Source organism: Bactrocera oleae, chromosome 5, assembly GCF_042242935.1.
Source record: "Bactrocera oleae isolate idBacOlea1 chromosome 5, idBacOlea1, whole genome shotgun sequence".
In the NCBI taxonomy this organism is placed as follows: Eukaryota; Metazoa; Arthropoda; class Insecta; order Diptera; family Tephritidae; genus Bactrocera; species Bactrocera oleae.
Window position 1 is genome coordinate 60,365,060 of NC_091539.1, and position 19,776 is coordinate 60,384,835.

At 32.9% G+C, this 19,776-nt stretch overlaps 1 protein-coding gene across 1 annotated transcript in view; it reads left to right on the forward strand.

Annotated features, from left to right (window-relative positions):
* Positions 1-14,285, forward strand: part of Drak (Death-associated protein kinase related) — a 168,924-nt gene extending 154,639 nt beyond the window's left edge. Inside the window, exons 2-5 of the mRNA XM_014246140.3 lie at positions 8,897-9,109; positions 9,196-9,371; positions 9,445-9,763; positions 9,821-14,285. Of these exons, the coding sequence (XP_014101615.2) occupies positions 8,897-9,109; positions 9,196-9,371; positions 9,445-9,763; positions 9,821-11,798 (2,686 nt within the window). The 3' untranslated portion in view covers positions 11,799-14,285. The remainder of the gene's footprint in view (positions 1-8,896; positions 9,110-9,195; positions 9,372-9,444; positions 9,764-9,820) is intronic.
* The last annotated feature ends 5,491 nt before the right edge of the window (positions 14,286-19,776 follow it).

Here is a 19,776-nt window from a genome sequence, read left to right on the forward strand (position 1 = left end):
TCTTTAACACCACTTTAATGGCATACAATTTTATTGGTTTCACACTCAAACCAATTTAGCACAATTTAAAATTTTCTTCGCCCGATTTCCACAACATTGCCACACTTGCATTTCGCTTATCTCATTTTAATGTTTATTTTTATTTCTTGTTTTTTTTCCCCACATACCTAAAAGTTCATATTCGCAATGTTTACAATTTAGTTTAATTTGTAATTGCCATTGCTTTTCGTTTCATTGAAAGTGCGAATTTGCGGCGTGCGCCTTTCGGCTACTTAACTCAAGGTTCACCGCATTTTCGCAGCTCAACGGTCAAAATCATGGCAACAATTAAGCACCGGTCGACACTTAGGCATTGTTGTACTTTTAATTGCATAGCACAGCATATCGTATACATAGTACAAGTACAATAAATAATTCGGCAGCCGGCAATCCTTGACTTATACAACTTCCAAGTGCGGAACTGAAGTGCGACTTAATTTAGAATATGTTGTTGACCCATATCGGCCTTCATTTGTGTGTAATTCAATATTGATTAAATTACATAAATATTTTAAGGTATTCACGGTGAACTGTGCAAGGGTCAGGTGGGAAATGTTGAGATTATTATCATATATTTTTTGTTGTTGTATATTTAGATATACTAGGTATTTAGGTCGTACGGAAATTCAGAAAAAATTTTATGGTTTCAAGTTATTTAAGCTGCGCCAAAATTTAAAAGATTTCTTTGATTTCGCTTTTGATAACTATAATTCACAACTAGTTTATTATTAAGTGCTTTGAGATTACTTAATGTGTGGTTTTTATTGCGTCAAATTTTTCCACAGGCAGTCACACTAATTGAAGCGTTTGTTGATCTGTGGCAACACTGACCAAGTCAAAATTATATTTTAGGAATTATGATGCATCATGGCGATTGGCCTCAGATATTTGCAAAAATTTTCTATTTTCATATTTCCAAGAAAAATCTCTCTTCACTTTTAATTTTATACCAAGTTATTTAATTTTTTTGTTTGGAAATAAATTATTTTTAACAGTGAATAAAAGTTTTCAAAAATATTATCTTACTAATTATTGTATGAATTTACTATTCTATTTGAATAAAACTTTTAAACATGTGGCAACCCTTCACAAATACATATTATCTATGTATGTATATATATATATTAGATTAAAATCATTTGAAAACTTCTTAAGTTTGATCTCTATTATGTAATATATAATTTTCTATATAAAATTTATTCAATAAAAAATTAAAAGATCTGGCAACTCTTTTAAATTTTTAAAGTTTAATTTTCTTGAAAGCTTTTTACATTGCAGCGAATTTATGTATTTATATTTTGTTTGAATTAAAATTTTCTAACAGGTGGCAACCCTTCACAAATGTTTTTTCGATTAAAACTTCTTTAGTTTGAGTAACATTTTTAAGAATTTAGTTTATATTTTTAATTTAATTTAAGAAAATGAAAGATATGGCAGCCCTTATGGTTTTTTTCAATTATTTTTAGTTTTTGCAAGTATAAATTTCCTTAAAGAGTTTTGCATTGTAGCGTTTTTCCATATATTAATTACTATAATTTATTTTTGATTTAATAGGTGGCAACCTTTTAACTTGTTTCTGTTAAAACATTCGCGTATTAAACCAGTTACATATTTCTAAGAATGCTTCGAATCGGTTTGTTGTCTATACACTGCTAGTGAGATAAAATTGTATTTGTTACACAATTTTATTGCAGTCCAACGATGTTGTTGTCTTGCCTGAAGAATGATCACAAAAATCTTTATACAATATTTTTTTATTTCCAAAAATATTCTTTAATTATAAAAACTCTGTTGATTTGTTAAAAACATTTCCATAAACAAATTTTTTTTGGTCACCTACCAGCAGTCTCCTGTTCTGTGGGTGAGAAGGGAGCTGCGCTTTTTGGTAAAGTGATATCTTCCGCCTTTTACGGCTTGACAAATGTCGCAAAGTGAAAACCTACCCAAAGAATACGCAAAAAATTAATGATTGCCGCAAAAACGCGTCGAAAATTGTTGACTTGTTGCCGTTGATTTGCTTTATGCACATACATACACACTAAACTACCTATGTACGAGTATGTACATGCATACAAACATTCGTGATCGATCAGTAGAAGACAACAGAAATCTTGGCCATTTAAGGTTTGCCACATTGTTGCGCATTTACCTTCGTGCGAAGCGGTAACAAGCCGAAAAGCCGCTATACCTTTGGAGGTATGTGTGCATTTAAGCTCCCATATATGTATGTACTTATGTATGTATGCCGTCCAGCGCTGGAATCGCACGATATGCGAAAAATTAATGAGGCAAATAGTTAAAAACGCAACAAAACACATCTACATATGTATATATGTATGTATGTTGCTGTTGAGTGTGCCCATGTAAATGTCCATATACGTATGGCAACAACATGGCGCAAGCAGAACGTGCTGTGTGCCCACCCGCCACTGCGCATCGCTTTACAGCGGCGGGGGAAAAAGACCGCCACTCAGCGTTTCTCGACTTGGCAGCACACACTTATCTATATAGATATATTTATGTAACCATATAAATGACTACACATATACATACATATGTCTCTTAGATGTTTGTGCGTCTATTTTGATCGGCATGTGGGTGGGAGTGTCCACTGTAGCTCCGCCAAGTCAACAATAGCTTTAGCCAAACCGCTTTGACGAATGAACACCGCCATGTAACCGAATAGTTAAAAACAATACTTTTGTGAACAACAATAAAAGCAAAGCTTGATGAATGAGCGCATAAGCGAAGCAAAGCAAAAAGCAGGCGAAATGAACCATGAACTTTGCGTGCCCTAAGCGAGCAGTCAATACTCTGAACGACCAGCCAACAAGTCAACAAATCAAGCGAACCGCCACCGTACGAACACGAAACCGCAAACGCGACAAAGTCCACACCAAAAAAATGAAGTCAAAACTATAGTTTATAATTATTCGAAATTCTCAGCCTCTAAAAGTTCAATAACTGTACACTGTGCGCGCACAAATATTTTTTTTGTTTAAATTTGTTTGAGGTACTCTTTCTGGTGTAGCACGTAAAAGAGGCGCATAAAAATCGCACGCCCACGAACAATCTTTTTAAGCCGAGAAGACATATCTACGAAAAGGTAGGCACAAAAAACGATTGTCAACAAAGCCGTTAAACGCTGAACGCTGTGAAAATGTAGCGATTACATCACTTGTTTAGCAAAATCTATAATTTGGTGATTTCGTAAATGCCCTTATTTAATTCAAATTACTTGTTTACTGCCGGTTTTTGGTTTTCGTTTTGCAGGCGAACTTTGATTTTGACTACTTAATTAGTAAAAAAAAAAAAAATTTAGTTAAAATGAAAAAAATATATATGGAGATTGTTTTGTAGAGAGTACTTGTGTAATTATATGTAGTTAAATATAGAGCTGATCATTTTGTATACCATTCAATAAATATCTGGTGATCTCAGGTGATCTCCAATTCATTGCGGTAGTTATTTCATCTGAAAACATTCCAGCTTTACATTCGTCATATAATTTCTGAAATAAAACCTTATATTGTCTATAATAACTTTTAAGAGAACAGTCCGAAAAGAAACGTTAGAAAAATACTCGCCTAAAAAGCCATAATATTACCGATAGTCTAAATATACATACCTCAGTAAAATAGTTATATGTGCAAAGCATGTATGGTATTTAATGATATTCATATTACATAAAAACTATCGGCGAAACGAAATATTATGATGAAGAGTCAAATAAGTTCAGAAAAATGGAATTAAAAGAGCATGGAAATCGATGAAATCGCCTATTTCCTATATAACATTATTTTAAATTCCATTTGATTCTTTCACTTTCCAGTATGCAAATCAAGCAACAATGATTGTATCGGGGTAATACTTGCGTGAATAATGCGTTTAAAGTATGCCACCTTGTGACCAAAAATTATCTAAATTGAACCAAAACTGTTCAAGCCCCTAGGTACTGAATATGCGGAGCCCAGTAAATAGTATATATTTTCTAAATTTGTAGGTATATAATTTTTTAATTACATTTTTTACTCCAAAAATATTATTATTTTTAATCAAATAATCTAGTTTAACTTATTGAATATATTTATATTTTATTAATTCTTTAATTTTTTCTTACCATTTTTTGTTATTTTTATTTATTATTTATTATTTGTATTTAGTTATGTATTTATTAATTTTTATTTTTTTTAAATTGTTTTTGCTAATTTTTTTTTATATTATTTAATTTTTTTTTTAATGTAACAATTGTTTTTATTTTTCTTTTATTTCTCATTAAATTATTTTTAATCCTTTTGTTTTATATAATTTAAATTTAATTTTTTTTTTTGCATTTAAATTTAGATTAAATTTGTTTTTTTTTTATTAGTTTATATTTTTTAATTTAATTATTTATTTTTTCTTTAATAATATTTTTTTTTTGTAATTTTGTTTTTATTACTCCAACTGACCTGACAAACCACAATGCCGCTGCAGCATGTTCTCACTAATGCAATTCTTAAATTAATGCATCGATTTCCTGCAACCAGAATTTTAATCCGTCCATTGCAACATAATTTACACAAATGCTTTCAAAAGTGTTGCGTGACCAAAGCCATATTTGCGTCAAATGCAACCAACAGACCAATCAACAAATCAGCAGCCTCCCAGCGAACATCTTACACACACAAACAAACAAACATACAAACCTGACGAGTGGAAGCCAATGAACCACGAAGCATTCTAACTGCATTACTAATAAGATGGACTTGGCCTTACGTGCCACGTTCCCTTTGCTCATAAATTGTCACCAAATTGAGCATCTGCATGTGCGCTTATGTAACTTATACACACATATGTTTGTTTGTATGCATGTATGTATGTGTTGCTTGTGTGCGTGACAGCTGCTACGGTAGCAACAACACGCATCCTTACTTTGCTCCTACAACCTGCAACATTTCACTGCTGTTTACAGCAATGTTGACATCTATATGTATGTATGCATATATATATATATATGTATGTGTGATTGCACGAAGCATGTGCGCGTGTTTTGTATTTGTAAGAAGCCTTCATTATTAAGGTTGTTAGTGCCAAAGCACGCCTTACTCATCATTCTAGACACGCAAGCGAGTATGCTGTCAACTCACATTGTTGTTGCTTCTGCTATTCTTCTTTACTGTTGTTGCAATTGTAGTGCGCTCCATCAATGAATGGGATGTCGGCGCCAGCACTACTAAAACCGGGCGGCTGGCTACTCACGCCTAAGACGACGTGTCCAGACAAAACGTACACATCCGTTTGAGTGCTCCAAAGTTGTTTTTCTCGCCGTCGAACTGGCTCGTAAGCTGCGCCGTACAATGTATACCATGTGTATCGTACATATGTATGTACGTGTTTATGTGTAAATAGTGATCGTTGTTATTTACGAGGGTTACTTGTTAGATTTCGGTTTGGGGTATTACTGTTGTTGTAGCTCCAAAATTAACAAGCGCTTCTAAAAGGCTCGAAGAGATTTAGTGGCATTTCCCGATGCGATTGACTCTAAATGCACCTGTGTGTATATATGTACATATGTATATATTTCTTAAAATGTTATTATTCACCCTCGTAATTGGCTGAGGAGTGCTTCAGTAAAACAGTTATTCTATATCGATACTGTGAACTTGTTTTGTGTTATATAATAGGAGTATTTCAAATATATGAATATGTGCGTATATGTGTAAGCATGTCCTATATTCCTGTGTAAAACATTAGCAGCTTGTAGAAATTTAGACTATTTCCATATTCATGTGTATAAACTAAAATCTCCGATATAATGAAAAATGGGCATGGCGTTACCTATTGGATTTATTTTTTTTTGTTTATTTTTTTATTTTAAATTTTCTTTTATTTAACTTTTTTTTTAAATTTTTTTTTTTAATTTTTTTACAAATTTTTTTTTTTTTAATTTTTTTTTTTATAATCTTTTTTTATTTATTTAGTTTTTATTTGTTATTTTTTTTGCAAAAATATGTTTTTAAAGTCCTTTGGAAATGGTGTTGCCAACCTTTTTTTTTTAACAACGGGTTCAAAGTTCCTTGTAAATTTTATCAAAAACATTTTTCCATACACCTAACACTTAAATGTCGGACCTAATAAAAAATGAACATTAGCAATCGGATTTAAACAATTTTTTTTTTACAAAAATTTTTATTTTAAAGTAACTTGTTTCGATTAAAATCATAACACTTTTATTAAAATAATGTTTTTGTACATATTACCTTCACCCAAAATTAGGTCTATGAAATGTATATGTCATTGTCAATCATATTATTTTTGTACTCAAATATGGATATATAGTTTCTTTTAAATTTTCCCAAAAATATTTTTATTTAAGCTTAAATCACGCTGAATGGTATCTTTAGAGAAATTTTAGTGCCATTTATCGATTTAAATACTAAATTAACCCTTAAGTACATGCTTTAGACTTAGCATTTACGCTCAAGTTGTACAATATATTGAACTTTGGTATATTCCGAGGCTTACAAATAATATACGTAGATATAACCCTTATTATATGCAGCTCATGAAGAAAGGACCTAACGGCCCACATGTTGCAGTTACAGGGTTAAGAAATGCTACAAAAATGTTTTGTGCTAAACTTTTTAAGAACTGCTGAACTGCAAATAAAATGTCTACAATATAAACATCACAAGGGTTTTTACGTCGATATTCCAGAAAGAAGTACAAAAGAGGGGTTATTTAATGATTTTTAATGATAGCTTTGATTTGTTGAGTTTGAATGATACGTTTGATTGTAATAAGAGGCTGAATATCATTTTCTTTTATTTTTTGTTGGACGTTTACTGCATATAAAATACACTTTCAAAGTAGTAAGTTGATATGTTGACACAATTCTCTCTCAGCAGATATATTAACGAATCTACTTGGGTTTGGCGATCTTTTTTCGCGATCTCACCATCAACATTCTTCTCACAACTGTTTGAAAAGTGCTCAATATACGTTGATATGAGAGCGCATCGTGCTTTGCAAACATTACTCCAGTATTTAATAGCAAATTCTTTCTCCAGTTGCTTCGCTTTTTCGTCTATGCCGGAAGCAAGTCCGTTGCGCTGACTTTTATTATTGACATGACTTGCTCGCAGTTTGTCAATACGTCACACACACATTTGTTTTGGCGTCATCTCTTATTTCGTTTTGGTTTTTGTTTTGGTTTCTGTCGCCAACGTCATCGTGATAATTGTGCTGCGCATTGCTATGCGTCATTCCTAAAATGTTATTGTTCGCTTGTTGTTGTTTTTATTACTTATAACATGCCAGCTTTCAAACTACAGTTGTAGGCAATAAAAGTCCACGCGGCGACAAAACGTGAACAATATCCGTCAGTTATTCGCACCTTTTCAATAAAGTCGACAATTTGTGTTTCACACACACACACACACACACCTACATACATACATATATATAAATATATTATTGTGCTCTGCACTGCGTAACTAAGTCCACTAATAAATGCAACATTGACATTTAGACCAAATCGTCCGGCGAAATGCTTTGTGTCTGCCCATGGGTGGACATCCAAAACTGGACTGAACTGTTGTTGTTTGGTGACTTCTGTCACGCGTCACGTGCCCCCAGTCCGCTAGCTGATTGCGAGTGTGTGCTTGGAAATGTTCATGTTTATTGAGACATTTGTATGTTTATCGAAACGCGTATTTTCATTCCTGAGAAGTCAAACTTGGAGATCAGTTGCATAACCGCTTAACTGTTCTTTGGAACTTGTGTGTACTATTTAGTAATTTCCCTAATTATTTTTTTTTTTATACTCGGAGTAATATATTTTTATTTTCTGATTTTTATGCTGTGTTTTCTGTTTGGACTTTGGAAATATTCAACGAATATCATTATCAATTAAGGAAATCGATATTTTATGACCAGATATAAACAAAAACCCTTAACAAATTAAAACATTGTATATAAAAGGCTCTTGTGCGCCTAATGTTATGCTTTTCATTGACTTCTAAATGATTTCGCAATGATTTCAATTGAAATTCCGTTAGATGTCGTTGTAGTCGATATATTCCTCGAATGTTATTTACTACCCAATACAATTATTTTTAGACAACACAATACCAGATCCATAGCATCCATGATAGCAAAATTTTTTGGAAAATTGAATCCGTCATCTATGGCTTAGTCGATATATTTGTAAAACCGCCAATATTATCATATCTTTGTTTTACAATAACCTGATGGACCAACAATTTTTCACAAGTAAGATATCAGTTTGCTTTGAAGAATTAGAAATAAGTTTTTCAACTTCGTCACAAGTTTTCCAGACGCATCTCTTACCCTAGGTAATGACCCCAAGTGACTGCGAAGCTACTTTTTCTGCTAGCTACGCATCGCTGTAGGGGGTACAGAAAAAGAAAGAGGCCTGCCGAAGTGGGATTGATGGTCATAGGTTTTATGCTATTGACTTCGACGTAAGCTCTAAGCTGATTACTTGTGTTTACTACGTAAAAAGTGTTTCAGTACTTCGGCAGTTATTGACAATTTCTCTTTCTGACATTCTGCCTGGTAGTCATAATGGTTGGCGATTTCAACAAAGTAAGTGGTCGAAGTCACTCACCGAGTAGATAGAGGAAGAGTTTTTCAAGCTAAAACTAGTCTCCTGGTAAGCATTATGACTTCCTAAATGCCTTCTAATATGGTCCACAGAAATAAGATTGCCTACATTTCGGCGCGCGTTCATTAAATAGGTTATTCGTGGAGCTTTCTAAACTTGTCCCATCAAATTTTGTTCTATATGTTTAAAAAAAAAAATTATAACTCGCCAACTTATTCCGCCGTTATTTTCTTTTCTCTTTTACAGAGGCAAATTCGCTGCTGTGCGTCGCGCTATACATAAAAATTCCGGTATACATTTTGCTGCCAAATTTCTGAAACGACGCCGACGCGCTCAATCCTCAGATAAGGAGATCAAACACGAAATCGCTGTGCTAATGCTATGCGATGGCGCCGACAATATTGTCAAATTGAATGCCGTGCACGAGTCACGCTCTGACACAGCGTTGCTGCTGGAACTGTGAGTAGAAATACATACATACAAACATACATAAAGACATCTAGAATCGATGATACTTATATATAATTGTAATTGAATATTTATAGAGCAACCGGTGGTGAGCTACAGACATTTCTAGACAATGAGGAATGCCTCAGTGAGGCACACGCCCGCTATTGCATGCGCGAGGTACTTAAAGCATTGCAATATCTGCACAAACGTTCCATAGCACATCTGGACTTGAAGCCACAGAATATATTGCTCACTGGTGAGCGCATTGAAGGTGCGTATACCTATAACTGTAAATACTTGCTTTGTTCTAGGCTAATGTTAATTTTTGTTATTGTAACTTGCAGACGGTTTGAAGCTGTGCGATTTTGGCATCTCACGCGTTGTTGCCGAAGGCACAAATGTGCGTGAGATTGTCGGCACACCGGATTATGTTGCACCCGAGGTGCTGCAATACGAACCGCTCTCATTATTGACGGACATTTGGTCAGTGGGCGTGCTGGCCTATGTGCTACTGTCCGGTTTTTCGCCTTTCGGCGGCGAAACCAAACAGGAAACGTTCCTCAACATTTCACAATGTGCACTGACATTTCCGGACAAGCTCTTTGGCGGAGTGTCCGCTGCGGCTATTGATTTTATACGTCGCGCACTGCGAATAAAGCCAAAGTAAGTCGAAAAGCTTGCACATTGATAATCACACCGTTAATTTTTAATTATTTGCAGTGATCGCATGACCGCTGCAGGATGTCTCGAGCACATTTGGTTAAAAGACGAATGCTCCATCGATAGACAAATCCTCACCAAATCAACGACAGTCGACTCAGCCGCAGCTGCAGACGATGAGGAGGATGATGATGATGAAGAAGATGTAGATGAAGATGAAGACGAGGTGGAAGAAGAGGACGAGGTAGAAGCGAATGAAGCTGAATTGGAAAACGAAATGTCACACGAGGACGGCGATGAGGACGAGCTCAATATTAGTATTGACACAGAACAACAAGTGAATGGTACAAATGGCAGCAAAATGGAATCATCGGATGCCGAAGAATTGGCGGAGGAGAGCGCAACTAGCAAACCGCCGGTTATCACTAACGGCAAGACAGCGTACAATAAGAGCAACAGTAACGGTTACAGCAACTATAATGGACGCAGCGCCAGCAACAGCAATTACAGCAACAACACTATGCGTCATAATGGCACACGCGCTACGTATACCAATGGCGCTGGCACGGCTGCGCGATACACGAATGGCGTTAGAGCAAACGCAACAGCAACAACAACAACGACGCAGCGCACAACCGCCGTTGTGACGGTGCCTGCTGTGCGTGCCACCACCATACCTCTACAATACAATGGTGGTTATCGCCAGCAACAACAACAACAGCAGCAGCTGCAGCGGCAACATCAACTGCAAGTGCTTGCGCGCCGTCATTCATCCTCCGATTCCAACAAGGAGAACACCTTTCTGGCTACAAAGAAAATAGCGCCGTCAACAACTAATGTTGGCAGCGTTGTGAAGAAGCCACTAACGGCTACAGCAACCACCACAATTGTGATTGCCGGCAGCGAAATGGGTGATACGACGACGGCAACGGGTGTTGCTACTTCTAATGTGGTCGCCACATTTACGCTACCCAGCGGCTACAATCACAATCACAGTAATCACAGCAACAATAGCAGCAGCAGCAATAACAGCAACAGCAGCATGAATAGCAACAGCAATCACAGCAACAACAATGCGAATCACGAAAAGTATATAACAACAACAACGCACTGCCTCTTTCCCGACGCACCCACAACACCGAAAGTTATACGCAAAACCCCAAACACCGAAGCCTCACCAACCTCGGTCAAGGCGTTGGTGAAGAAGTTTCAATTAGAAGGCGGCAACACCAGCCCGACGGCATTTGAAAAGCACGCCATAACACATTTGAAAGAGGCACAAGCAACAAATCAGCAATCAGCAACATATGCGCACGCTGCAACAACAACGCAAATGAACGGTGGCAGCGCCAGCAGCAGCAAGAAGTCGCCCATCAGTAACGGTATTGCCAAGAAATTCGATACGGCACGCAAGTATGGCGAACACAATGGCACAGCTGGCAGCGGCAGCCTCAGTAATGGCCGACGCGCCTCCGAGCCAGCGACGGTCACACATGTCACGACGCATATAGCACACAATCGCACCGGCAGCGGTGGCATCGGCGTTAGCAGTGCAGCAGCAACCAGCTATAAAACGACTTGCGTACTCTGCATCGGTTGTGGCGGCAGCAAGGCGTCAAATGGCACCAGCAATGGCTGCAGGCACTCAATGGACGCCGCCGGCAAGTACAACAAAACTTCAAGCATTAGCAATAATAATGGCACTGCTGCCACCAAGTGTTGTAGCAGTAAAATCGCCAACACCAATGCTAATACCACTGCCGTTGCCAACACCACTGCCACCGTGACCGCCACAGCCATTGTGAATGGCAGCAGCAATGGCAGCACTGCAGCCACCACCACAACAGCACTACTGCTGGGTAGTCATCATCAGCAACAGCAACAACAACAGCAGCAGCAGCTCCACCATCACATGAACGGCGTGCATCATCATCCACATCCACATCACCATCATCACCACCACCACCATCACATGCATGTGGCGGCGAAGGCGGCCACCGCCAACAATTTAAGTTTAGATCAGGGTATTATTTGTTAGCTAAAGGCCAATCGAGCGCGTAGAAATGCCAGAAATTTCTTTAATCGATTTCTATGTTGCATGTAGTATTGCGTTGATGCTTTGTAAGCGGTCTGTGCCCCCTAAGCAATCAGCTGGTTTTGCCTATAAAAACCGCTTACAGACAGGCAACATGCATAAGCGGTGGGTGTTGCAAGCGTTCAAGCGGCGTGCGGAAGTGCGCATGTCTGTTTTTTGCTCTTTGTTACTCTTAATATTAAAACTGCTGGTTAAAGTAAATCTTAAAAGTGATAAAAATATATATATATAATATATATATATATATATCTACATATACATGCATACATATATATCATGTGAATTGTTGTGAAATATGCGCACTTCGCCTGTCCTACACACACACACACACCGCAATGTTTGCGCCTTTAGCCTCATTACGCAATACGCGCATGCGCATTAACTGTTCAATTTAGTTTAGTGTTACAACTTTACAGCTAATTAATTTTTAAACTAAATACAAGCGCTAGCTGCGTGCTAAGGCGCGCTAGTAGTTTGAAATTGCTAAGTTTATATTGAATTAGTTCAATGGTGGTTGGCATGCTAGCATTGCACAAGACTTTCTCTGTATGTTGCCGTACAATTATGTCAAATCAAATGTAATTTTTAGTAAAAATTAAACTTAACTTTCAATTATTAAGTTTTTTTTACGAAAATTTCAACTATATTCGGCCAGTGCAGCCTTTAAAAATGGCACAAAAACGAAAAAAAAAATCAAAGCAGCTTCAAACCCATTGAAAAAGGAAGATCAAATAACAAAAATGAGAGGAAAAATAATTTACTGGCTATTTGAGCTCAAAAAGAAGTAGGAAGGGCTGCGCTTCTAAAAAAAAAAACTTCTTTGGCAAATTTGTAGATAATGAAAAGTTCTAAAATGTTTGTTTATGCACCGATTTTACATAACCTCAAAATTTATGTAAAAAATTCAAAAAACAAAATCTGGTCACCATAAAATGTAAAAATCATAAATAGGAATAATGTATGTTTGCTTTTGTAACAGAGTGTGTGTTTTTTTTTCATTAAGTGAAGAAACCAAAATTAAATTAAAAAATACTTTTTAAAAAAAAAAAATATAATAATAATTTATCTTGTACAACAAATTTTTTTTCGAATTTTCACGAAATTAGGTGTGATCCAAACACACTGAAATTTTTTTGAATAAAAATAATCATTTATTTACTTTACTTTTAACTTAATATCGGAAAAGCACACTAATTTGCTATAGAAAATTCTCACTTCATTTGCGCTTCCCCACCTCAGATCACCCGTAAATTATTATTCCCTTCAGTTTTTGTTATTTTATCTCACTTTTCTAATGGTTACTACAAAGATTTGGGTTTTACTTAAAAAAATTATCTTGCTGGTCTACCATATATATAATTTCTTTAAATACGAACTACTTGTTTTCAAAAATTCAACTTGCTATCTGAGCCAAGAAGCGTTCGTGGTAGGAAAACTTAACCCAAACTCCCTCACACAACGCTCAGCTACTTCTCTTAAATAATTTATTTAGTTTATTTACTCGCTTATGTTTACAATTTTTTTTGTACAATTACAAGTATTTAGCGCTAAGTTGGTTTATTTTTGAGAAACCTTTATTTTTTTATATAAAATACCATACTGAAATACATACCTACATTTAATTTTGCTAGAATAAAAAATTATGCGTTGCCGCGAAATGATGAAATCGAAAGGGAAATTGTGGTTATCTAGATATAACATTTAGTAATGCCGCAACTTACTAGTTTTTTATGTAATAAATAAAATTTAGTTGAAATGGCATATAGACTATAAAATTTCGCGCTGCCGCCATCGCTGCTGCTGCTGATCTTAAATAAGTCTTAGTAAATTAGTTAATATAAAAGTGTATAGTTATATTGGCTGTTAAGGCTTCAAATTGTTGGTGTCGCTGCCGTTGGCTGTCGTATGTTTTCTACACTACAAAATATTGTATTCTACTTGTTTATCTCTATTATAGATTTTTTAATTTTTGCATTCTTTATTTGCTTTGTACCATTTAAGTTTCTCACTTGCTTACGTTTCTTTTTTTTTATATCTAAATATTTAATGCTATATCTGCTATATATAATTTGTTTTTGTGTAGTTAAAAGAAATCGTTAAATTTGCAAAAAAAAATATTTAATATGAATTGCTCTACATACATACAAACATATATACGCGCATACATACATACATACATATATGCCTACCTTTATTTTTAGTTAAACCAAGCGGCATTCTTTAAATAAATATTTACGTACGCGAACGCATAAAATTTTATGCCGTTCGTAGACAAACTAGTTACTAATTAATTGCGTTATGATAATTGATAATATAACTGAAATTTAATTTAAATGAATAATAATATTAATGCTGTGTGGTTACTTTTTGTCAACACAAAACTTAAACGAATAAAATAAATCCATTATATTTGGTAATATATTATATAAATATTGTTTGTTATTATTTAATTTCATTTTTTATTTAGAAAAGGTGGTATAAACAGACACGCATACATATTTAGTATATTATTTTACTTAAACAATTAAAAATCTTATGATTGTTTATACTTTTATGAGTCAGTTAAGTATGACAGCTATATGCTATAGTGATCCGTTCTGAACAATATATACGGAGAATGTAGCGCTGTCTTGCACTATAATCTATACCAAATTTCGTATTCTATTATTTTGTATATTCTATTTATTTTGTCAAATAAAAAAGTTTTCCAAAGAAGAACTTGATTTTGCTCGATCAGTTTGTATGACAGCTATATGTTATAGTAATCCGATCTGAACCATTTCTTCAAATATTGCATTATAGCCTTAGACAATAATTCAAGCCAAATTTCGTGAAATGAATATCTTGTCAAATAAGAAAGTTTTCCATACAAGAATTTGATTTTGATCGGTCAGTTTGTATGGCAGCTATATGCTATAGTAGTCCGATATCAGCGATAACGACAAATAAGCAGCTTCTTTGAGAGAAAAGGACGTGTGTAAAATTTCAAATCGATAACTCAAAAATTGAAAGACTAGTTCGCGTATATACAGAGAGACAGATGAACATAACTAAATCGACGCGAGCTCGTCACGCTGATGATGCAAACTTAATATTTCCTTTTCAAATATGCTGTCACATGTAAATTCAAGTTTTTTTTCGGGTAGATAAACCTGACTGTCGTGCAAATAGCGATTTAGGAACTTCGTCCTTTCGATAGATTTTATATTAATAAAGTTAGGTTAGAATACCAGATCTAGTATTGTTTCTTTCGGAATGTTGTTTTGAAATATTTTTTTCTCAGCTAGGATAACAAAATCTTTCTTTTTCTGTTAACTATATTTTTGATAACAGAAAATTTATTATAGACCTTTTCTTCTTTAATGAAAGTCTATTTATTGACGATATTCTAAATCATACAAGTAGCAAATACTTTGATTATAATTTATGTAATTAGAATAACGAATTCGGTTGGAAAAGAAGTGCAGCTGCTTTGAAGAAAAATGAAAGTAGAACAATATTGCTGTATTTGCATTTTGGGGCTATTTTGTGAGGTTATGTTAATCGTATTCTACTGGCTATATAGTATTCACATATTTGAAAGCTGAGTTTTAATCAAAAATATTGTTCAAATTATCTATTTTAAATATTTTCAAAGGAAACATATTTTCACCAGCAATATATGGGCAGTCCAACCACTTATCAATAAATGAGAAGCATGTTTGGGAACATCTTATAATTATTATAAGACAATTTATGACTTGATTTAGCTAAAACGGCTATATTATTAGCTGCTTAATACAACAGCAGTATAATTCATAGTGTGATTCCAGTCGTTCATACGAATTTCAAAATATAAGTGTTCATTACAATTAAAATAAGCAAGTAATAATAAAATATACTAGATAGGTTAAATTGTGTTAAATTGAATTCGTATGTATACAGAAAGTAGACACTAAAAACCCTTTAAATTCGTAGAAGACGATTTTTTTTAAATAAAACTTCTCTTCAAAATATTCTGAACCGTCTATTATAATGAAAGTTGTAAATTGTAACCTGTAAGACACATAAAATAATGTCACATATGAGAAAGCAAAATGATATACAGAAAAATGTAATAACATGTTGTTAGGAAAATATTGCGAGAAACAAATGTTGCTAAGCGCTTTGATATTTAAATGTTGCCTAGTTCTTGATGTATTGTATTAAATGAGGCCAGTGTACTACAAGAGCACAAAAACATGTTGCTAATAATTTATTTTCAAAACAAATTTTACTTTTAATTGATTCTGAACAGTCTTCTATACTGAAAGCTGCAAATGTTGCTATAACACTGCATAAAAAATATGATATAACACATACTTAGATATGAGAAAGCAAAATAAAATACAGAAAAATATATTATTGTTGCCAACATGTTGCATGGAAAATGTTGCTAGTTACATGTTGCGAAAAACAATGTTGCTAAATACGTTTAGTATCTAAATGTTGGCTAGTTCTTGATACATATATTAAGTGAGGCAAGAGTGCTATAAGAGCGCGAAAACATGTTGCTAATAATGTTATAAACATCAAATTATATGTATGTATAAAACCTTCTATAAATGTTGCTACTTACACTACATACAGGAACATAGTGATTATTGATGGAAACATTTACAAAATTTAATATTACCTATGTTCTCTAAATATGTTGAAATACAAAGCATAACAGTAAATGAATGTGTAAAGAATAAAAAATAAGTGTATAGAAACAATTGCTGTTGGAAATATGTTGCTGAGGCATAGGTACACTTGTTGCGAATACATATTTGGATGAAAATGGCCAGAAAATGATTAAGATTGCTTACAAAATAGTATATGAAAAAAATTATTTCAACTGTTAATGTTGCTGATGCTTGTAGCAACATGTTGCAAGCAAAAATGTGTATGAGAATAGAGTATAATTTCACTAACTGGGGCTTCTACAAAGTGCGTTCGCAGCCAAAATTATTTTTACTTTTTTCAGGCTAAAAATTGAACTTTTTATTTTACAAAATTACTATTTTATTGCATAATTGTAGTTTTTAAAAATTAATAAGTGTGGTAGTGCATACATCGGTATTTAGCATATTTATGGTTGTAGCAGGCAATTTAAAAGAATTAGTAGAAGCCAAAAAAAAAAAAAAAATTATAAAATAACGGCAATTAAATAAAAACATGTGACTACAAATCTAAAGACTAGTAAGCATGTCAAGTTAAAGTGGGCTAAAAAAAATAAAAATTGTTGCGTCGCATATTTGAGGAAAACTATATTATGTACGAGTATTTGAACTTTTTTTCGAGTAAAATATATAAACATATCAAACTCGTTATAGATGATAGTAAGAGAAATTTAAAAGTTGTTAAAATGAAAATATAACTGCGTAAAGTTTATAAATGTTTGTAGATATATGTATATGGTATAAAAGATATACCTATGTGTGGATAAACAATTAATGTTATTTATGGAGATTAAAAATGTAGTTATACAAAGCGCAACGAGTCAAAGTCAATTCGAATACATATTTCATCGATAAACCGTAAAATATACAAAATCGCTGAAAATTAAGAACTGAAACTGAAAGGAGTCAATCTAAATTATTTTCGAATCTTCATTTTTTTTTTTAATTGGGGCTTGGGTTAGAGGGAAGTGAGGGTTGAAATATATTTAGAATTAAGATAAAAACAATTTTTTGTAAATTTATTTTTATTATTAATTAATTTTCTTATAATTAAAATAAAAACAATTTTTTGAAAATTTATTTTAATTTTTTAATAAATTATTTTGAAAATTATATTTAGTTGCTCTGAAAGTTGTATCTAGTGAGTATAAAGAGCTTCAGCTAATAAAACTCTTAAATTACTCTTTCGAATAAGATTATGAGCCACTTTTAATGGATTTTGTAATATTTTTTAGCTGATTTCTTTACTTTCTCTGATTTTTATCCCTAAATTACTAAAGCTTATTCGAGAGGTATTTAGTTCCGTATATAATTTTAGTTTTATTTCAAAATGCGGTTTAAAAAGTTTTTCAAATTATTTCAGAGAAAGGCAATATCGACAATACTGATCGAAAACTATTTTTTTTATTCTGAAATATATAAATAAGATTTTTAATAATAATTTCGACTTCAGAGTGGCTTAGAAATGTAAAATTTTTCACAAAAGAAAAACGATTTTTTTTTAAGACGTCAAATACCAAAACTTTACTAGTCCTTCGATCACTATTTGTATACGGCAATTTTAATAATATTTTCTTTGTTTTCTTGATTTAATATAATTTGAAGCAGAAAAATCTTCCTCACCTCCAGACAGGTTTTTTCGAAGGTCCCCTGAAGATTTACTACTGGAGCAAGGGAATACAAAATTTGAAAACAATTAATCAAGCGTTTTTTCAAGTCTTAAATCAAATTTTCTCAATATTATACAATTCAGAATATAATTCATTTGTTATTAAAAATGAATAGTGATATTTTTTACACTATATTCCGATATTTTTTATTTATGGTATACATACATAGTTTTTATGATTTTATTAAAATTTCAACACCTCCTTTCCAAAATACAGAATATAGAGAAAAAAATATTGAAGTAATTTAAAAAATGTATTTAAAATTCATACATCATTATTATTTAATTACAATATTTACCATTTTTCGAATTTATTTTTGAAATTTTTTTTACAAATTTAAAAAAAAAATTTTAAAACTAATATTGAAAATAAAAGAGAGAATTTTGCATTACCCTAATGTGGCGCATAAAAGTCAATACAAAAATCAGGAACTAAAATACAATAAAATCACTTACACACACATACATACAGGCATACATCTGTGTGTATGTATATATGTAACGACGAACGCACAAAATTCAGTATCCCGACTGGATTCGAAAGTTCTTACAACGAATACGAATTTTTCCGAAGTTGCGTAATTTTAACGGAATTTATTACGAAAATCGCTAACGGTTTCGAAAAGGACAACAATTGTTGCATAATTAATGCCGACCTAAGACAATTATGATTACTTTTCTTTAGATATGTGAAAATTTATTAAATAATAAGAATTTTCGAAAATTTTCGCTATGCATTTTTGAAGATATATATAATGAAATAAAGTATATATATTGTATGTTTTAAGATAAATGTATATGCAATATGTGTTTAAACGTGCTGAAAAATTTTAAATAATATGCAAAGTTGTAGGTACACTACCAAATAAGGTGGTCAGATATAAATATAAAATAATGAGATACATATTATATATATATATATATATATATAAAGGAAATGTATGTGTGGCATGGTAAAAAAAAAATAAAATATGGCAGCGTTATTTGTTTAATATAAGTTAAGCAAAAATACTTCAAGAAAAATATATACATATTGCGCTCCCAAAAGTATGCAACGCCTTTTGCAAAAAAAAAAAAAATTATTTATGGAATTTTATTGGAAGAAAATGAGAAATATATATATTTTATGCGTTACTGACATTTTTGCAAAAAAACTGCAAGCAAACAGAGAATATTATTTCAAAAATATATGAAAAAACCATTAAGCATTGTATACTCGTATAAGCCAAAAGTCGTTATGCAATAGTTAAACAAATTCGCGAAAGCGTCAATTGCCACTTCCATTATCGAAAACATATAAGAAAGACTTAAGAAACACACACATACATATATATTTATTTAAATATATAAGAAGACTTATGCAAATCTGGCTGCGTCTATTTTGTAGCAAACGCTTGTTAAATCGCATATGCGCAAGAAAAGCAAAAACACAAACATTTTACTTTCCAATTGTTATTGCAAATGTTAACTAAGTCTTATGAATTTTTGCGCTACAAATACAAAAGCAACATAAAAGAGCATAAATAAAGTACATTTCAAATTATAAATGTGAAGATATAAATATACATAT